This window comes from Rhinoraja longicauda, chromosome 16, assembly GCF_053455715.1.
Source record: "Rhinoraja longicauda isolate Sanriku21f chromosome 16, sRhiLon1.1, whole genome shotgun sequence".
NCBI lineage: Eukaryota > Metazoa > Chordata > Chondrichthyes > Rajiformes > Arhynchobatidae > Rhinoraja > Rhinoraja longicauda.
This window is the reverse complement of record NC_135968.1, coordinates 3,803,394-3,823,222: the sequence shown is the minus strand read 5'-3', so window position 1 is coordinate 3,823,222 and position 19,829 is coordinate 3,803,394. Positions and strand designations below refer to the sequence as shown.

The window sequence follows — 19,829 nt, the reverse complement described above, 5'->3', positions numbered from 1 at the left end:
GGGCCAGTGAATCTATGTTTGCGCTGCCGAACACCCTCTGTGGATTGATTTATTCACAAAATGCTGGAGTAACTCAGCAGGTCAGGCAGCATCTCGGGAGAGAAGGAATGGGTGACGTTTCGGGTCGAGACCCTTCTTCAGACTGATGTCGGGGGTGGGTCAAAGGAAGGATATAGGTGGAGACAGGAAGATAGAGGGAAATCTGGGAAGGAGGAGGGGAAGGGAGGGACAGAGGAGCTATCTGAAGTTGGAGAAGTCGACGTTCATACCACCGGGCCGCAAACTGCCCAGGCGAAATATGAGGTGCTGCTCCTCCAATTTCCGGCGGGCCTCACTATGGCACTGGAGGAGGCCCATGACAGAGAGGTCAGACTGGGAATGGGAGGGGGAGTTAAAGTGCTGGGCCACCGGGAGATCAGTCTGAAGAAGGGTCTCGACCCGAAACGTCACCCATTCCTTCTCTCCCGAGATGCTGCCTGACCTGCTGAGTTACTCCAGCATTTTGTGAATAAATCAATTTGGACCAGCATCTGCAGTTATTTTCTTATACCCTCTGTGGATTGGCAGTGAAGTGCCGGTGTTATCCATGGTCGTGCTTTTTCCCAGAACACCCCGCGAGCCAGAAACAGGTCTATCCATCGCCGTACAAACGTTGCGCATGCGCCCACCCGCCGCCAGCATCGTCACTGAGGGGCGGTAAACTCCCCGGGATCCGGAGAGGTGAATGGCCAGCACCGTCCCCAGGTGGCGGGCCACCGTGTCCCTGAGGGCCGCACCGAGAGCCGCTCCTCAGGCCGGGTCTCGGTGCTGACTGATCCCGCGCCCGGCTCCCCGCTCCTACCTGCCGCCGATCCTCCGGAGTCTTTTGTCCGCGGACCGCATGCGCGCCTTGGCCGCACCACTTCCGGGCTCTCCGCACCTGCGCGCTTGGTATCGCCCGCAACATAGGGCGAGTTCTGAGGCGCGGAGGTTTCTGGGTAAAGAGGGTGCCATGGAAATAACCTGAAATCACCGGTTCAGCGTTTCCCAAACAGTCACTTGTTCTTATTGTGAGGAGTCTCAGCAGACAATTTTACACGGTAAGCTCTCTCAAGCGATATCCGTCACCGTGCAATCGTTGCGCATGCGCTGCCTGGGATTGCTACCCCCTGCCCCTGGTTAATGGTGGCTGGATGATGGCAATGCCATTTAACGCTCAGGACAGATGATCATACTCTCTTTTAAAAAACGGGTGCAGAAGGACTAGCATTAGAAACATAGAAAATAGGTGCAGGAGGAGGCCATTCGGCCCTTTGAGCCAGCATCGCCATTCATTGTGATCATGACTGATCGTCCCCAATCAATATCCCATGCCTGCCTTCTCCCCATATCCCTCAATTCCACTAGCCCCTAGAGCTCTATCTAACTCTCTCTTAAATTCATCCAGTGATTTGACTTCCACTGCCCTCTGTGGCAGAGAATTCCACAAATTCACAACTCTCTGGGTGAAAACGTTTTTTCTCACCTCAGTTTTAAATGGCCTCCCCTTTATTCTAAGACTGTGGCTCCTGGTTCTGGTCTCGCCCAACATTGGGAACATTTTTCCTGCATCTAGCTGGTCCAGTCCTTTTATAATTTTTTATGTTTCTATAAGATCCCCTCTCATCCTTCTGAACTCCAGTGAATACAAGCCTAACTCCAGTGAATACCAGCCATTGTCCAACATTGGACGAGTTCTGAGATCTGGAGTCTCCTTGTTAAGGAGGGGCCCCATGAAAATGATTTCAAAACATCGGCTGTGTTCCCTAATAACTAACGGCCACTTTGTCCTTTTGCGCGGAGAGCAATAGACAATTCGTGCAGGAGTAGGCCATTCGAGCCAGCACCGCCATTCAATGTGATCATGGCTAATCATCCACAATCAGTACCCCCTGCCTTCTCCCCATACCCCATGAAGAGCTCTATCTATCATGCAGACAATGTAACACAGCAACTTCTCAAAAACGATGTGGTCAATAACTTGTGAAAATCATTACATTTTTCAAACTCGTGAACCAATGACAGTTTTCACCCTCCCTTCCCGGAGGACGAAGAAATATAAGGACATTTTAAACACAAGACGGGTCATCGGAGTAGAAAGACCAGCAGTGACCAGATGAAACAAATGGCCTCTCTGTGTACATTGCATGCAGAGAAATACAGATTTCACAACATAACTAATTTATTTGTCACAGATCCAAGATATTAAATTACAGCAGTTAAAGGAATTATTAACAACAGTAGAACATACCCCAAATGTGCCCAATGACCAGGATTTAGTCCTGGATGTGATGAGTATCAGCAGTAACCTCAGTCCAACACCAGCAATCATTTGTGTACTTACAGTTGGATTCAGCAACTGCGAAGGTTAAACCCAAACCAAAAACTTATTTAAACTGCCCTTCCATGTATAAAATCATGAGAGGAATAGATCGGGTAGATGCAGAGTCTCTTGCCCAGTTTAGGTGAATCGAGGACCAGAGGACATAGGTATACGGTGAAGGGGAAAATGTTTAACAGGAATCTGAGGGATAACCTTTTCACACAGAGGGTGGTGGGTGTATGGAACAAGCTGCCAGGGGAGGTAGTTGAGGCTGGAACTATCCCAACATTGTTAGAAACAGTTAGACAGATACATGGATAGGAGAGGTTTAGTTTAGTTTAGAGATACTGCGTGGAAACAGGCCCTTCCGGCCCACCGGGTCCGCGCCAACCAGCGACCCCCGCACATTAACACCATCCTATGCCCACGAGGGACAATTTCTTTTTACATTTACCAAGCCAATTAACCTCCAAACCTGTACGTCTTTGGAGTGCGGGACGAAACAGATCTCGGAGAAAACACACGCAGGTCACGGGGAGAACGTACAAACTCTGTACAGAGCACCCGTACTCAGGGTCGAACCCGGGTCTCCGGCGCTGCATTCGCTGTGAGGCAGCAACTCTACCGCTGCGCCACCGTGCCGCCCAGGTTGGGAGAACTATCGACCAAACGCAGGCAGGTGGGACTAGAGCAGCTGGGACATGTTCTCTGGTGAGGGCAAGTCAGGCTAAAGAGCCTGTTTCCACACTGTATCACTCTATGACTCCCCCCCCCCCCCCCACCGTGTGCAAACGAGTTGGTGTGTCAATATCTCAAATATTCAAGTGGAACCCTTTGCACACACGAAACAGGTGAATGCCCTCGCCCCATTGTTGAATATCTGGTGCATCACCAGTTTACATTCATCAGTGAAAAGCTATACACAGTTGGGAGAGGCAAATGGTTTCTCCACATTGTGAACTCGCTGATGGGTCTTCAGGGTGTAAGATCGTCCGAATCCTTTCCCACACTCAGAGCAGGTGAACGGCTTCTCTCCGGTGTGAATTCGCTGATGTGTTATCATGCTGGTCGATTGAGTGAATCTCTTGCCACAATAAGAGCAGGTGAATGGCCTCTCCCCGGTGTGAGTTCGCTGGTGGTTCACTAATGCAACTGAATGAAAGAATCCCTTGCTACACACAGAGCAGGTGTACGGCCTCTCCCCGGTGTGAACCATCTGGTGTCTCAGCAACGCAGATGAGTGAGTGAATCCCTTCCCACACTGAGAACAGGTGAATGGCCTTTCCCCGGTATGAATTAGCAGGTGCCTCTTCAGGTTACTTGCTTGAATGAATCCTTTCCCACACACAGAACAGGTGAATGGCCTCTCGCCAGTGTGAATCTTCCGGTGTGCCATTAATGCAGTTGATTGAGTGAATCCCTTCCCACAGTCGGAACAGGTGAACGGCCTCTCCCCAGTGTGAATTCGCTGGTGGTTCACTAATGCCACTGAATGAAGGAATCCCTTGCTACACACAGAGCAGGTGTACGGCCTATCCCCTGTGTGAATCATCTGGTGTCTCAACAATGCAGATGAATTAGTGAATCCCTTCCCGCACTCGGAACAGGTGAATGGTCTCTCTCCGGTGTGAAGCTGCTGGTGTCTCTTCAGGTGCCAAGCTTGTGTGAATGCCTTCCCGCAATCGGGACAGGTAAATGGTTTCTCCACAGTGTGATCTTGCTGGAGAGTCACCAGGTGGGGAGATTGGATGAATCCCTGCCCTGCCTCAGAGGTGGTGAATAATTTCTCCATGCTGGTGTCTCGTTGGCTCAGCTGACACAGTGAATCCCTCCAATGCATTCAGGTGCTGTTGAGCTGAACAAGTTTGTGATTTTGGTACACCAATACTCTGCTTGTCCTATCCTGTACAATAAAATTAATCGTTAAAGATCAGTTTTTCAGACATGGTGATCATTGTCTCTGTGGTGAAATATGACGCCACACTGACAGCGAGGCTGAAAGTAAACTGGGGGACCAAGCCCTCGTCTTCTTTCTGGGCTCAACATCAAATTCGCCGACTTTCTCCCTATCTGTATTAGAGTGGGCCGTCTCTACCTGTGATCTCCTAAACCTGTTCGGCAAGAACCACATCCCCACCATGAGCCAGTGCTGAGGTGTTGTCTAAGGTAGCTATTTTACCCAGCGAGCCAGAAACCGGCCAATCCAGCATGGTGCCATCGATGCACCGGCACCTTTGCTGAGGGGCGGTAAACTACTCTGGGACCGGGTGCGGAGGGAGAGGAGGAGGGTGAGATACTGTCCCATGTTCACCGTGGGCGGCACGGTGGCGCAGCGCTGGGGTTGCAGCCTTACAGCCAATGCAGCGCCGGAGACCCGGGTTCAATGTCTGTACGGGCGCTGTCTGTACGGAGTATGTCCGTTCTCCCCGTGACCTGCGTGAGTTTTCTCCGAGATCTTCGGTTTCCTCCCACACTCCAAAGACGTACAGGTATGTAAGTTAATTGGCTTGGTAAATGTAAGAATTGTCCCTAGTGGGTATAGAATAGTGTTAATGTGCTAGTCGGCGCGGACCCTCTGGGCCGAAAGGCCCTGTTTCCACGCTGTGTCTCTAAACTAAACTAAACGAAACGAGGGCAGCACTCATTCTCCCCGCAGCGGCGCATGGGGGGTGGGGGTAGGTTCTGACTGGTAACGCGCTCATACGTACCGCCGATCCCCCGGAGTCTTTTGTGAACTGCAGATGCTTGTTGACCAAACAAAGTCACAAAGGGCATGATTAACGCAACGGGTCAGGCAGCATTCTCTGGAGAACATGAACATGTTTTGGGTCGGACCCTTTTTGTAAATCAGCAACTGCAGTTTGTTACGTCTACTGATCAGAGTCTCCAGTGGGCAGGGAGATCCAAGTTTGCGCTCCCAAAAACGCTTTGCGGATCGGCAGGAAGCGCCGGCGTGGTACCCATGGACGCCTCTTTGCCCACAAGCCCCCGGGAGCGAGAAACCGGTCTATCCGTCACCGTGGTTTCGATGCGCTCACGCTGCCAGGGGCCGCACCGATTGTCCCGGCAGCCGGGGGCCGCTCCTCAGGCCGGGCCTCGGTGCTGACTGATCCCGCGCCCGGCTCCCCGCTCCTACCTGCCGCCGATCCTCCGGAGTCTTTTGTCCACGGACCGCATGCGCGCCTTGGTCGTACCACTTCCTGCTCTCCGCGACTGCGCGCTTGGTATCGCCTGCAACATAGTGCGAATTCTGGGGCGTAGAGGTTTCTGGGTAAAGAGGGTGCCATGGACATGACCTGAAATCCACGGCTCAGCGTTCCCCAATGGACAGTAGCCAATTGGTCCTTTTACATCGGAACGAAAGAATCATAAACCAAGGCATGGATACAAGTTGTCACAGTGGTACAGCTGCATCACAGAGCCAAGTTTTAATACTCTCTCTGTGACCTTGCGGGTTTCATAAGATCAGAAGTCATAGGAGCAGAATTTGGCCTATCAAGGCAACTCCGTCATTCAATCATGTCTGATCGATCTCTCCCTCCTAACCCCATTCTCCTGCCTTCTCCCCACAACCTCTGACACCAGAACTAATCAAGAATCTATCCATTGACAGAATTCTCCCCATAACTCCCGGTCATAGGTTCTTGGAGCGGAAATCGGCCCATCGAGTCCGCTCCATTAATCAATTACAGCTGATCTACCTTTCCCTCTCAACCCCATTCTCCTGCCTTCTGCCCACAACCTGTGACACCCATACTAATCAACAATTTAGGTTCTCGACCGAAACGTCACCCATTCCTTCTCTCCAGAGATGCTGCCTGACCCGCTGAGGTACTCCAGCATTTTGTGATACCTTCGATTTGTACTGGCATCTGCAGTTATTTTCCTAAACAATTTATCTAAGACAGACACAAAAAGCTGGAGTAACTCAGCGGGACAGGCAGCATCTCTGGATAGAAGGAATGGGTGACATTTCGGTTCGAGACCCTTCAATCTATCAATCTCTACCTTAAATATATCCACTGACTTGGCCTCAATTGCCTTTGGTGGCAAAGAATTCCACAGATTCACCACCTCCTCACCTATTTCCTAAAATAATTTCCTTTAATTCTGAGGCAATGACCTCCAGGCCAGGCCTGGACTCTCCCACTTGTGGAAACATCCTCTCCACATCCACTTCTTTCACTTTCCAAGCCTTTCACTATTCTGTACGTTTCAATGAGATCCCCCTCATTCCTCTAAACTTCAGCGCGTACACGCCCAGGGCCGTCAAATACTCCTCTGGGTGCGCCGGTTCCCTTCCACATCCCAAAGAAGTTAGGGTTTAAAGATTAATTGGTCTCTGTAAATTCCCTTTGTATGTAGGGAGTGGAAGCAAAAGAGAGATAATATGGAACTAGTGTTTATGCGTGATCTATAGTTGGCATGAATCGGTGGGCCAAAGAGCTTCTTTCCAAGTTTTGTCTTTCAGTCAAGTTGAGATGAGTAACAGACAGTTAATGGGAAGGTAAGTAAACAGAGGAAAAGGAAATACAAGAATATTCCAACAGAGTGGTGGAAGATAAAATACTGGCAAGGCCGAACAATCTCTCCATGCACATTGCAGGCAAAACGACACAGGGTTTACAATAGAACACATTTATTTGTCACAGACCCAAGATATTGACCCAGTCCAGTTAATCGAGTTACTAACATCAGCAGTGCAAACCCTAACTTTGCCCAGTGACTAGGGTTCAATCCTATGTGTTACGAACATCAGCACTAATATCACAATCATAATCACAATAATACTTTATTAGCCAAGTATGTCTTGCAACATATGAGGAACTTCATTTGCCATACAGTCATAACAATAAAAAGCAATAGGACACACAAAATATATTTTAACATGAACATCCACCACAGTGACTCCTCCACATTCTTCACTGTGATGGAAGGCGAACAAAAAGTTCAATCTCTCCCTTCTTTGTCCTCCAGCAGTCGGGGGCCTCTAACCTTCCGTTGACGGGATGATCTTGACTCCCATAGCCGGCAGTGGGCCTTCCTTGTCAAGGCGATCCAGCTCCTGCATCGAGGGGGGGGGGGGATTTCAGCTTCCCTGTGCCAGGCGTTCGGACCCCAGGTCGGGACTATCGAGCCTCTTGCGGCTTTTGGAGCTCCAGACCGGTACCAACCCGAGACTGCGATCTCCGCGATGTTAAAGTCCGCAGGCCGCGGTTGGAGCGTCGATCCCAGGCAAGGGATCGCACGCTCAGATGGTAAATCCGTGCCCCGCGGGGGCTTAAAGTCAGTCCCAGGCAAGGCCTCTAGCTCCACGATGTTAGACCGCAGAGCGACCGGAGATATGATCTGGAAAACGATCGCATCTCCGGCAAGGTAAGAGATGGAAAAAATGTTTCCCCCTCCCCCACATAAAACAAACCAGAGAACTTTTACACAAACTTTTAAAACTTACCAAAAATAAGAAAAAGAGCTTGAAAATGACAGACTGTAGGCAAGGCTGCCATCGTGCAGCGCCCCCAAGTGGTATATCAAAACAAAAAAATGTATTTAAACCTTCCACTCAGTGTGAATGAGCTGGTGTGCCAATAGCCCAGATATTCGAATGAATCCCTTCCCATGCACTAAACAGGTGAATGGCTCCTCCCCAGCATGAAATCTCTGGTGGGTCACCAGGTTAGATTTACGAATGAAATCTTACCCACAATTGGAAGAGGCAAATGGTTTATCCACGGCGTGAAGCCGCTGGTGGGTCATCAGGTGGGAAGATCGAGTGAATCCCTTCCCACACTCAGAGCAGGTGAACGGCCTCTGCCCGGTGTGAGTTAGCTGGTGCCTCCTCAGGTTGCCTGCCACACTGAATTCCTTCCCACACTCATGACAGGTGAATGATGGCTTGTCCTCGGTGTGAATTCTGTAGTGCTTCTGTAACGCAGATGAATGAATGAATTTCTTCCCACACTCAGAGCAGGTGAACGGCCTCTCCCCAGTATGAATCCGCTGGTGTTTCTGCAGCCCAGATGATTCAGTAAATCCCTTCCCACACTCCGAACAGGTGAACGGCCTCTCCCCAGTATGAGTCCGCTGGTGTTTCTGCAGCCCAGATAAATCAGCAAATCCCTTCCCGCAGTCAGAACAGGTGAATGGCTTCTCCCCGGTGTGAGTTAGCAGGTGCCTCTTCAGGTTGCTTGTTTGAGTGAATCCTTTCCCACACTCTGAGCAGGTAAATGGCTTCTCCCCAGTGTGAATTTGATAGTGTGCCCTGAGGTTCGATGATTGAGTAAACGCCTTCCCACACTCATAACAGGTGAATGGCCTCTCCCCAGTGTGAACCTGCTGGTGTAACTGAAGCCGAATAAATCGTGTAAATCCCTTGCCACACTCAGAACAAATAAATGGCCTCTCCCCAGTGTGAATCCGCTGATGTGTCCGTAGACTAGATGATTGAGTGAAACCCTTGCCACAGTCAGAACAGGCGAACGGCCTCTCCCCAGTGTGAATCCGCTGGTGTGTCCGTAGACCAGACAAGTAGTGGAATCCCTTCCCACAGTCGGAGCAGGTAAATGGCTTATCCCCAGGGGGACCTCGTTGGTGGACCACCAGGGAGCGTAACCAAGTGAATCCCCTTCCACAGGTCGGACAGATGTACGGTTTCTCCCCAGTGTGAACCCGCTGGTGGGACATAAGATGGGAAGAAGTAGTGAATCCCTTCCCACACTCAGAGCAGGTGAATGACCTTTCCCGGGTATGAATTTGCTGGTGTCTCTTCATGTTCCGTGCTTGAGTGAATTCCTTTCCACAATCAGGACACGGAAACGGTCTCTCCATAGCCTGATCTTGCTGGAGAGTTGCCAGTTGGGGAGATTGAGTGAATCCCTGCCCACACTGGGAGCTGGTGGATGATGTCTCCATGCTGTGAACTCCCTGGCGTCTCGTCGGCTCAGCTGACACAGCGAATCCGTCCCACGTGTTCAGATGCTGGTGAGCTGAACACGTTTGAGATTCCGGTACACAAATGCTCTATCCTGTAAAAAGAGGTTACAATAAAATTAATAGTCAGACATTGTTGTTTCAGACAAGGTAAGAAAAACCTCTCTATCCCTGCTTTCGATGCGCTCACGCCGCCAGCGTCCTCTCCGATTGTCCCCGCAGCCGGGGGCCGCTCCTCACGCCGGGCCTCGGGGCTGACTGATCCCGTGCCCGGCTCCCCGCTCCTACCTGCCGCCGATCCTCAGCCGCCTTGGCCGCGCCGCTTCCGTGGCTCTCCGCGCCTGCGCGCTTTCTATCGCCTGCAACATAGGGCGAGTTCTGGGGCGCGGAGGTGTCTGGGTAAAGAGGGCGCCATGGGCATTATCTGAAATCACCGTCTCAGCCTTCCCCAATGGACAACAGGCAGAACGATTCGACTGCCGGATCTACTGATTCCTAACCACTTGAACTCCCCTCCTGGGACTCCCCACAGCCAACGCAAATTGGGAGGTACAACACATCATAGTTTCCATTGGACAGCTTACAACCAGTGGTAGACACAAAATGCTAGAGTAACTCAGCGAGTCAGGCAGCATCTCTGGAGAGGAGGAATGGATGATGTTTCGGGTCGAGACCCTTCTTCAGACTGATGTCAGGGGAGGGGGGCACAAAGAGTTTTCCCACCCCCTCCCCTGACATCAGTCTGAAGAGGAGTCTCGACCCGAAACGTCACCCATTCCTTCTCTCCAGTGATGCTGCCTGTCCCGCTGAGTTGCTCCAGCTTTTTGTGTCTATCTTTGGCAGATGAGAATAGTGGAAGGCGGAGTTGGGAACCCAGTGGAAGGAGTGTGGGGGTGAAACGTAGGTGGAACTGGATGGGGAGCAGAAAGAATAGGGGCCAAAGGACATATTTGCATGCTGAGATGAATAACAGGCATGCTTACAATGGAAAGCTCAGTGAACAAGGGAAAAATAAATACAAATATATAAACAGTGATGGGAGGATAGAAACATAGAAAATAGGTGCAGGAGTATGCCGTTCGTCCCTTTTGGATTAACACCGCCAATCAATATGACCATGGCTGATCATCCAAAATAAATATCCCTTCCTGCTTTCTCCTCATATCCCTTGATTCCATTAGCCCTATGAGCTATATCTAACTCTCCCTTGAAAACACCCAGTAAATTGGCCCCCACTGCCTTCTGTGGTAGATAATTCCACAGATTCACAACTCTCTGTGTGAAAATGTTTTTCCTGATCTCAGTCCTAAATGGCTTACCCCTTATTTCTTTGACTCTTGGTTCTAAGGTAGACACAAAATGCTGGAGTAACTCAGCAGGACAGGCAGCATCTCTGGAGAGAAGGAATGGGTGACTTTTTGGGTCGAGACCCATCTTCAGCCTGTCCAATCCCTTAAGAATTTCCTGTTTCTATAAGATCCCCTCTCATCCTTCTTAATTCCAGTGAATGTAAGCCTGGTTGGCCATAGATATTGGCTGGGACAGCGACTTCAGAAGGGAGCAAGCCAAAAGACAGGATGCTGCCTCTTCCGTCGCCCTCCACCAGCTCAGCCCGTGAACCAACGTCCATCTCCCCACCTAACTGCCTTTGCATCCTGCGGATACCCACCGCAGCCGACCTTGAAGGCACTGGATGCAATACCCGGGAGAACTCGACTGACAAATCTGTTGGAATTTTTTGAGGAGGTAACAAGCAGAATAGAGAAAGAAGAGACATTGGATGTTGTTTATTTGGATTTTTGGAAAGCCAATAGGGGCCTCATTGAAACACTTAAAGGTGTGGGAAATTTGGACTGAAAAACTGTGTTTCTGCCACAGTTGCGATTGTTAGATACCTTGTGCTAAAAAATATTGTGTTGATAAGAAAAGGGGTTAAGGGGCGGGAGAGTTTACCACCGGCAATAACAAGCTTCCCTGGGACATTTTGAAAGATAAAGTCTTTGTAATAGCTACAAGTTTATTTTTGTTACAAGCTGAAAATATTAAAGGCTGCACATTACCTTGGCTGTCCTTGCAAAATTGTCAACAGAAAATATTCTCATAATATTAATGGCCTCCCACCGTGATACTGACAGTATTCTCAGAGACATTGTGCGAATGCTGCAGCACAAGGGCGGTCACAGTGGCGCAGCGGTAGAGTTGCTGCCTGACAGCGAATGCAGCGCCGGAGACTCGACTTCGATCCCGATCCCGACCAGTGCTATTTTTTTAGGTGTCGGAGCTGTCACTGGTGCCGGAGCGGCCGCTGTTAAATTCTCCGCTGTTTATTTGCGTTTTTGTTTACAGAGGTACCGGAGCTCCGGCAGCAATGCACCCCTGACACGAGTGCGGGAATCGCTGGTCAGCGCGGACCCGGTGGGCCGAAAGGGCCTGTTCTCGCTCTGTATCTCTAAACTAAACTAAAATGAGGTGAGGAAGGTGAGGAGCAGAAACAGTGGCAGGGAGCCCGCCAGAAGTTGTGTAGTACCCTCTTCCATTATCACAGTACAAATTGAAAGAGTTGTAAATCTGTGGAATTATCTGCCTCAGAAGGCAGTGGAGGCCAATTCTCTGAATGCTTTCAAGAGAGAGCTCAGGGTGTATGGGGAGAAGGCAGGAACGGGGTACTGATTGAGAATGGTCAGCCATGATCACATTGAATGGTGGTGCTGGCTCGAAGGGCCGAATGGCCTACTCCTGCACCTATTTTCCTATGATTTCAGACCATTTCAGATCCTTTTTACCCAGAAACTTTGGCGCCCAGAACTCGCCCTATGTTGCAGGCGATACCAAGTGCGCAGGCGCGGGGAGCCCCGGAAGTGATGCGGCCAAGACGCGGATGCGGTCCGTGGACAAAAGACTCCGGAGGATCGGCGGCAGGTAGGAGCGGGGAGCCGGGCGCGGGGTCAGTCAGCACCGAGGCCCGGCCTGAGGACCGGCCCCCGGCTGCGGGGAGAATCGGTGCGGCCCTCGGGGATACGATGGCCCGCCACCTGGGGACGGTGCCGGTCCTTCGCCCACACCCGAGCCCCGGGGAATTTCCGCCCGCCTGGACGGTGATGGCGGCGACCGGACCAGGCGGCGCATGCGCATCGATTGCACGGTGACGGATAGACCCGTTTCTGGATCGCGGGGGGATTGTGGGTAAAGATGTAGCCATGGGCAACTCACCGGCGATTTCCTGTCCAGCAGAAAGTAGATACAGGGAACCGCAGGTGCTGCTGAACAAAAAAGGACACAAAATACTGGGGTAATGCAGCCGGTCAGCAGAAGGGTCCCGACCCAAAACATCACCCATCCATGTTCCCCAGAAATGCTGCCTGACCTTCAATAATCCAATACTTTGCGTCTTGTTGAAAGGACTCATCGTCTACCCGCAAGGTCACCTGGATGTGGATCACCAGTGACTAATATTGTCCCATCTTTTAACAGGGTAGAACAAGTAGAAGATTTGAACACAGGATCCTCAAACTCAACCTCAGATCTGCAGTGTCGCCAGTTCACCAGGACCTGGGAGGGCTTCACTGTGTCAGTCCATGAGATGCCAGAGATTTCACAGCATGGCGAAATTATCCACCAGTGTGGGCAGGGTTTCACTTGATCATCCCACCTAGCGGGCCACCAGCAAGTTGACGCAATGGAGAAACCATTTGCATGTCCTGATTGTGGGAAGGGATTCACTCAAGCATGCAGCCTGAAGAGACACCAGAAAATTCACACGGGGGAGAGGCCATTCACCTGTTCTGAGTGTGGGAAGGCATTTGCTCGTTTGTCCAACATGGTAACGCATCAACGAGTTCACACTGGGGAGAGGCCGTTCACCTGTGCTGTATGTGGGCAAGGATTCACTCAATCTTCCCACCTTGTTACACATCAACGGGTTCACACTCTGGAGAAACCATTTGCCTGTTTAGATTGTGGGAAGGGATTCTCTCGAGCCTGCCAGCTGAAGAGGCACCAGCTAATTCACACTGGGAAGAGGCCGTTCACCTGCTCTGAGTGTGGGAAAGGATTCATTCAACCATATGAGCTACTGAGGCACCAGCGAGTTCACACTGGGGACAGGCCGTTCACCTGTTCTGAGTGTGGGAAAGAATTCACTCGGTTGTCGAACATGATAACACATCAACAAATTCACTCTGGGGAGAGGCCGTTCTCCTGCTCTGAGTGTGGGAAGGAATTCACTCAGTTGTCCAACATGATAACTCATCAGCAAATTCACACCGGAGAGAAGCCTTTCACGTGCTCTGAGTGTGGGAAGGAATTTACTCAGTTGTCTAACATGATAAGACATCAACGTGTTCACACTGGGGAGAGGCCGTTCATGTGTTCTGAGTGTGGGAAGGAATTCACTCAGTTAGCCAACATGATAACACATCAGCGAGTTCACACTGGGGAGAGGCCATTCATCTGTTCTGTGTGTGGCCAAGGATTCACTCAATCTTCTCACCTGGTGACACACCAACGGGTTCACACTCTGGAAACACCATTTGCTTGTCCTGATTGTGGAAAGGGATTCACTCGAGCATGTAACCTCAAGAGGCACCAGCAGATTCACAGCGGAGAGAGGCCGTTCACGTGTTATGAGTGTGGGAAGGGATTCATTCAATCATCTGAGCTACTGACACACCAGCGAGTTCACACCGGGGAGAGGCCGTTCACCTGCTCTGAGTGTGGGCAGAGATTTACGAAGTTGTCCAGCATGACAACACATCAGAGAATTCACACCGGCCTGAGGCCGATCATTTGCTCTGAGTGTGGGAAGGGATTCACACAATTTTCCCAACTGATGACCCACCAGCAGGTTCACGCTGTGGAGTAACCATTTGCCTCTCCCAAATCTGGGTAGGGTTTCACTGATAAATCTAATCAGATGGCCCACCAGCGTGTTCAATCTGGGGAAAGGCCAATCTCCTCTTTAGTGCGTGGGAAGGGATTCACTTGATTATCTGAGCTACTGGCACCCCCACCAGTGCATCCACACTGTGGGGGAAAGTTTAAATAGGTTTCTGGTTTGGTGTTTAACTGCTGCAGTCACTGAATCCAGTTGCAAGTCCCACACGTGACTGCTGCTGTTGGATTCTGCAGTTACTGCTGATGTTCATCACATCCGGGAGTGAACACTGGGCACAGTTGGGGTCTGTATGCTGATGTTAATAAGTTTTATAACTGGGTTGGAGTTTAATAATGTGAGAATAAATGTGTTCTGTTGTAAATACTGTGTCTCTGAGTGAAATGTACATAGAAATACCATTCGGCCCATCTGGTCGCTGTATTTATCCTCCGATCACTCCGTTGGAATATTCTTGTATTTTTTTCTTTTGTTTACTGAATATCCCATTAAATGCATGCCTGTTATTCATCTCAAGTTGATTGAAAAATACAGCATGGTCAGCCCATGGTGTCCACGCTAACCATCGATCGCCATTGTTCTGTGTTATCTCACTTTGGCATTCACTCCCTATGTACAAGGGGAATTTACTGAGACCAATTAATCTGCAACCCGCTTGTCTTTGGGATGTGGGAGAAATCGCAGTGCCCAGTGAGAACCCATGTGGTCACAGGATGAACGACCAAACTCCAAACATACAGCACCCGAGGTTAGGATCAAACTTGAGTCCCTGGCCCTATAAGGCAGCAGCTCTACCAGCTGCGCTACTGTGACACCTTATCTCCATCTCTGGACACATTTACAATGATTATTACTCCGTTTGTGAAGAGGATTTGCCTGGAGTCCAGCGGGCCTTCCTTCGGTTCGAAGAAGGGTTGGGAACCATGTTGAGTATGGATGTTGGGAGCAGTTTGAAAGACCACATTTAGAGCATTGTGTTCAGTTTTGGTCACCATGCTATAGAAAATATGTTGCCCAGCTGTGAAAGGAGCAGAGAAGATTCATGAGGATGTTGCCAGGGCTCGAGAGCCTGAGCTAGAGGGAGAGATTGAGCAGGCTAGGACTATTCCTAGGAGGGCAGGAGAATGAGGGATGATCTTGTCGAGGTGCACAAAATCATGAGAGGAATTGATTGGGTAAAGGGACAGAATCTTTTACCCAGAGTAGGGGAATCAGGAACCAGAGGACATGGATCCAAGATGAGGTGGGGAAAGATTTAATAGGAACCTGGGGGATATGAAGTAGCATAATTAACAATAACCAAATAAGATAGAGTTAGGAGGACGTGATAGTGCCGGTGGGGAGTGTGAAAAGGGTCGTTGGTTCCTCAGTCTGATCGACAGATATTGTGCAACTTGTAGGTGTAAAGATGTTCACAAATAATCGTCAATTTTGTTCGTGGGAGCTTGCATCGTTAAATTGTCTGCTGAATCTCTAAATGAGCCGGTGATTTCATATCATGTCCATGGCGCCCTATTCACCCAGAAACCTCCGCGCCCAAGAAATCGCCCTATGTTGCAGGCGATGCCAAGCGCGCAGGCGCGGACAGCCGGAAGTGGTGCGGCCAAGGCGCGCATGCGGTCGATGGACAAAAGACTCCGGAGGATCGGCGGCAGGTAGGAGCGAGGAGCTGGGCGCGGAGTCAGTCAGCATCGAGGCCCGGCCTGAGGAGCGTCCCCCCGGCTGCGGGGAGAATCGGTGCGGCCCTCGGGGACAGGGTGGCCCGCCACCTGGGGGCGGTGCCGGTCCTCCCTCCGCACCCGGGCCCCGGGGAGTTTCCCGCCCGTCAGTGACGGTGCTGACGGCGGGCGGACCTAGCTGCGCATGCGCAACTATAGCACGGTGACGAATAGATCGGTTTCTGGCTCGCGTGGGGTTGTGGGTATAGAGTCGGCCATGGGCAACACACCGGCGATTTACTGCCGAGACGCAGAGCATCTCTAGAAGCGCAAGCATAGATTCCGCGCCTACCAGAATTACCATTACCTCTTAATGTTTACACTGACCATTACCTCTTAATGTTTAGGAAAAAAATTACAGGTGGTGGTTTAAATCGAAGGTAGACACAAAATGCAGGAGTATCTCAGCGACAGCATCTCGGGTGGGAATGAATGGGTGACGTTTTGGGACTGAAGAAGGGTCTTAACCCGAAACGTCACCCATTCTCCCGAGATGCTGCCTGACCCGCTGAGTTACTCCAGCATTTTGTGTCTACCTCTTAATGTTTGTCGTAATCTCTTTTTTACAGGGTGGCGCAAGCGGGGGATTTGTGTCCATTCAGTTCACCAGCACCTGAATTGCATGAGAGGAATTCAAAGCATGGAGAAATTATTCCCCAGCTCTGTGGTGTGTGGGCAGGAATTCACTGAGCCTTCCCACCTAGTGCCCCACCAGCAGGTTCATCCTGTGGAAAAACCGTTTGCCTGCCCCGATTGCGGGAAGGGGTTCACTCAAACGTATAACCTGAAACGACACCGGCAAACTCACACCGGAGAGAGGCCGTTCACCTGTTCCGAGTGCGGGAAGCAGTTCGCTCAGTTGATCCACATGAAAAGGCATCAGCGAATTCACACCGGGGGAAGGCCGTTCACCTGCTCCGGGTGTGGGAAGGGATTCATCGGATCGTCTGAGCTACTGAGGCACCAGCGAGTTCACACTGGGGAGAGGCCGTTCACCTGCTCCGTGTGCGGGCAGGGGTTCACCGACACCTCCCAGCTGGTGACCCACCAACGGGTCCACACCAAGGAGAAACCCTTTGCCTGTCCCGATTGTGGGAAGGGATTCACTCAAGCGTGCCATCTGAAGAGGCACCAGCAGATTCACACCGGGGAGAGGCCGTTCACCTGCTCCGAGTGCGGGAAGGGGTTCATTCAATCTTCGGAGCTGCTGATACACCAGCGGGTTCACACGGGGGAGAGGCCGTACACCTGCTCTGTGTGTGGGAAGGGGTTCATTGGTTCATCTGACCTGCTGACACACCAGCGGGTCCACACCGGGGAGAGGCCGTTCACCTGCTCCGACTGCGGGAAGGGATTCACCAAGTTCTCCAGCATGAAAACCCACCAGCGGGTTCACACTGGGGAGAGGCCGTTCACCTGCTCCGAGTGTGGCAAGGGATTCACTCGGTCGACCATCTTGATAAAACACCAGCAGATTCACACTGGGGAACGGTCGTTCACCTGCTCCGAGTGTGGGAAGGGATTCATTCATTCGTCCACATTACTCAGGCACCAGAGGGTTCACACTGGGGAGAGGCCATTCATCTGCACCGGGTGTGGGAAGGGATTCACACGATTTTCCCACCTGATGACCCACCAACGAGTTCACACTGGGGAGAAAACATTTGCCTCTCCCAGTTCACATTCACAATTTTAATAAGTTTTTGGTTCTGTGTTTAACCATCACAGGCGTTGAATCCAGTTGCAAGCCCACAAGTTGGGGGCGGCACGGTGGCGCAACGGTAGAGTTCCTGCCTTACAGCGAATGCAGAGCCAGGGACCCGGGTTCGAACCCGACTACGGGTGCTGTCTGTACGGAGTTTGTACGTTCTCCCCGAGACCTGCGTAGGTTTTCTCCGAGATCTTCGGTTTCCTCCCACACTCCAAAGACGTACAGGTATGTAGTTTAATTGGCTTGGAAAATTGTCCCTAGTGGGTGTAGGGACAGTGTTAATGTGCGGGGATCGCTGGTCGGTGTGGACCCGGGCTGAAAGGACCTGTTTCCGCGCTGTATCTCTAAACTAAACTAAAGTGACTGCTGGTGTTGGACTCTGTGGTTACTGCTGATTTTCAGCACACCCAGGACTGAGTTTGTCCTGTCGTCGTTTCTACTTCTATTACCGTGCTGTTAATAACAAGGCTAGAGTTTAATATTCTAGGTTTATGACTAATAAATGTTTTCTGTTGTAAATGTGTCTGTGAAATGTACACAGGGAGCCATTTGGCCCCTTCCAGGATTTTTATCCTCCCATCAATATGTTGCAAGATTTTTGTATTTCCTTTTCCTCGGTTTGCACAGCTTCCCATGAAATGTGTGCCTGTGATTCGTCTCAACGGTTGAAAGATACTGCATGGAAACAGGCCTGTCCCCCCACCGATTCCACACCTAACATCAATCTTTTGTATAAGATGTTGGTGAGACCGCATTTCCAATATTGTATTCAATTCTGGGCATCATGTTATATGAAAGATATTGTCAAGCTTGAAAGGGTTCCGAAACGATTTACGAGCATGTTGCCAGGACTAGAGGATGTGAGCTATAGGGAGAGGTTGAGTCGGCTGGGTCTCTATTCCATGAAGCGCAGGAGGATGAGGGGAGATCTTATAGAGGTATACAAAATCATGAGAGGAATACATTGGGTAGATGCACAGAGTCTTTTACCCAGGGTAGGGGAATCGAGGACCGGCGGAGTTAGGTTCAAGGTGAAGGGTAAAAGATTTAATAGGAATCCGAGGGGTAACTTTTTCACACAGAGGGTGGTGGGTGTGTGGAACAAGCTGCCAGAGAAGGTAGTTGAGGCAGAGACTATCCCATCGTTTAAGAAACAGTTGGACAGGTACATGGATAGGACAGGTTTGGAGTGTTATGGACCAAGCACAGGCAAGTGGGACTAGGGTAGCTGGCCGGTGTGGGTGAGTTGGGCTGAAGGGCCTTTTTCCACACTGTATGACTCTGACCTATTTACACTACAAAATTATCTCAAAGAAGGACACAAAGTGCTGGAGTAAAACTCAGATGGAAAGGCCCACCTCAGGATAGTGTGACTGGGTGGCGTTTCGGATTGGGTCCATTCTGCACACCGATTGTGGGGGGAGGGGGGAGAGAGCTGGGAGGGAGGAGAGGCAGGGCAAAGCTTGGAAGGTAATCGCAGGTGAGGGGCAGATGATTCAAACACAGGTCAGAGATTTAACCAGAAGGTGCCAATTGTGAAGCCAGAGGAAGGAATGTGGGTGGAGGGGCAGGAGAGAAATTGGTGTGAATCTAGGTGGGCCATAGGTCAGAGAGGGTCATAAGGTCATGTGATAGGAGCAGAATTAGGCCATTCGGCCCATCAAGTCGACTCCGCCATTCGATCATGACAAACATTTTTCAATGTTTTACCTTGCTGGAGACGCGATTGTTTTGCAGGTTGCATCTCCGGTCGCTCTGCGGCCTAACATCATGGAGCTGGAGGCCTTGCCTGGGACTGACTTTGAGCCCCTGCGGGGTGTGGACTTACCATCTGAGCATGCAATCCCTTACCTGGGATCAACGCTCCAACTGCGGCCAGTGGACTTTACTATCGCAGAGCTCGCAGTCTCGGTTAAGACCGGTCGGGAGCTCCAAAAGCCGCATGGCGTTCGACTAGTCCCGACCCGAGGTAGATCGCCCGGCACGGGGGAGCTGAAATCGTCCCCCAATGCAGGAGCTGGATCGCCCCGACAAGGAAGGCCCGCTGCCAGCTAAGGGAGTCAAGATCGTTCCGTCAATGGAAGGTTCGAGGCCCCCGACCACTGGAGGACAAAGAAGGGAGAGATTGAACTTTTTTTTGCCTTCCATCACAGTGAGGAATGTGGAGGAGTCACTGTGTTGGATGTTCATGTTAAAATGTATTTTGTGTGTCCTGTTCCTTTTTATTGTTATGAATGT

General features: G+C 50.8%; 3 protein-coding genes across 4 annotated transcripts; 2 read left to right on the top strand and 1 right to left on the bottom strand.

Moving 5' to 3' along the window:
* Positions 1 to 3,112: 3,112 nt before the first annotated feature.
* On the bottom strand, positions 3,113 to 12,087 carry LOC144601148 (uncharacterized). The gene is given in 4 exon segments (XM_078413103.1): positions 3,113 to 3,351; positions 3,354 to 4,061; positions 8,075 to 9,366; positions 11,332 to 12,087. Coding segments are annotated over 3 exon segments (1,992 nt in total). The 5' UTR covers positions 9,254 to 9,366; positions 11,332 to 12,087; the 3' UTR covers positions 3,113 to 3,246.
* Positions 11,502 to 14,654, top strand: LOC144601109 (uncharacterized). Its single transcript, XM_078413054.1, has 2 exons — positions 11,502 to 12,190; positions 12,743 to 14,654. Exon 2 carries the CDS (start codon positions 12,948 to 12,950, stop codon positions 14,130 to 14,132), a length of 1,185 nt encoding a protein of 394 aa, XP_078269180.1. The 5' UTR covers positions 11,502 to 12,190; positions 12,743 to 12,947; the 3' UTR covers positions 14,133 to 14,654.
* A 1,116-nt stretch (positions 14,655 to 15,770) lies between these two features.
* On the top strand, positions 15,771 to 19,829 carry LOC144601108 (uncharacterized). Of its 2 annotated transcripts, none has more exons than XM_078413053.1 (2): positions 15,771 to 15,817; positions 16,450 to 19,829. In XM_078413053.1, the coding sequence occupies exon 2, from the start codon at positions 16,503 to 16,505 to the stop codon at positions 17,574 to 17,576; it is 1,074 nt and encodes a 357-aa protein (XP_078269179.1). In that variant the 5' UTR covers positions 15,771 to 15,817; positions 16,450 to 16,502; the 3' UTR covers positions 17,577 to 19,829. The 2 variants fall into 2 exon arrangements, 1 of the variants encoding a protein (XP_078269179.1); XR_013548240.1 differs by having other exon boundaries at positions 15,817 to 17,816; positions 19,329 to 19,829.

Bases quoted from the DNA above. Each gene is read 5' to 3' on its own strand.
- LOC144601109 (XM_078413054.1), top strand. From the start codon at position 12,948: ATGGAGAAACCATTTGCATGTCCTGATTGTGGGAAGGGATTCACTCAA.
- LOC144601108 (XM_078413053.1), top strand. From the start codon at position 16,503: ATGAGAGGAATTCAAAGCATGGAGAAATTATTCCCCAGCTCTGTGGTG.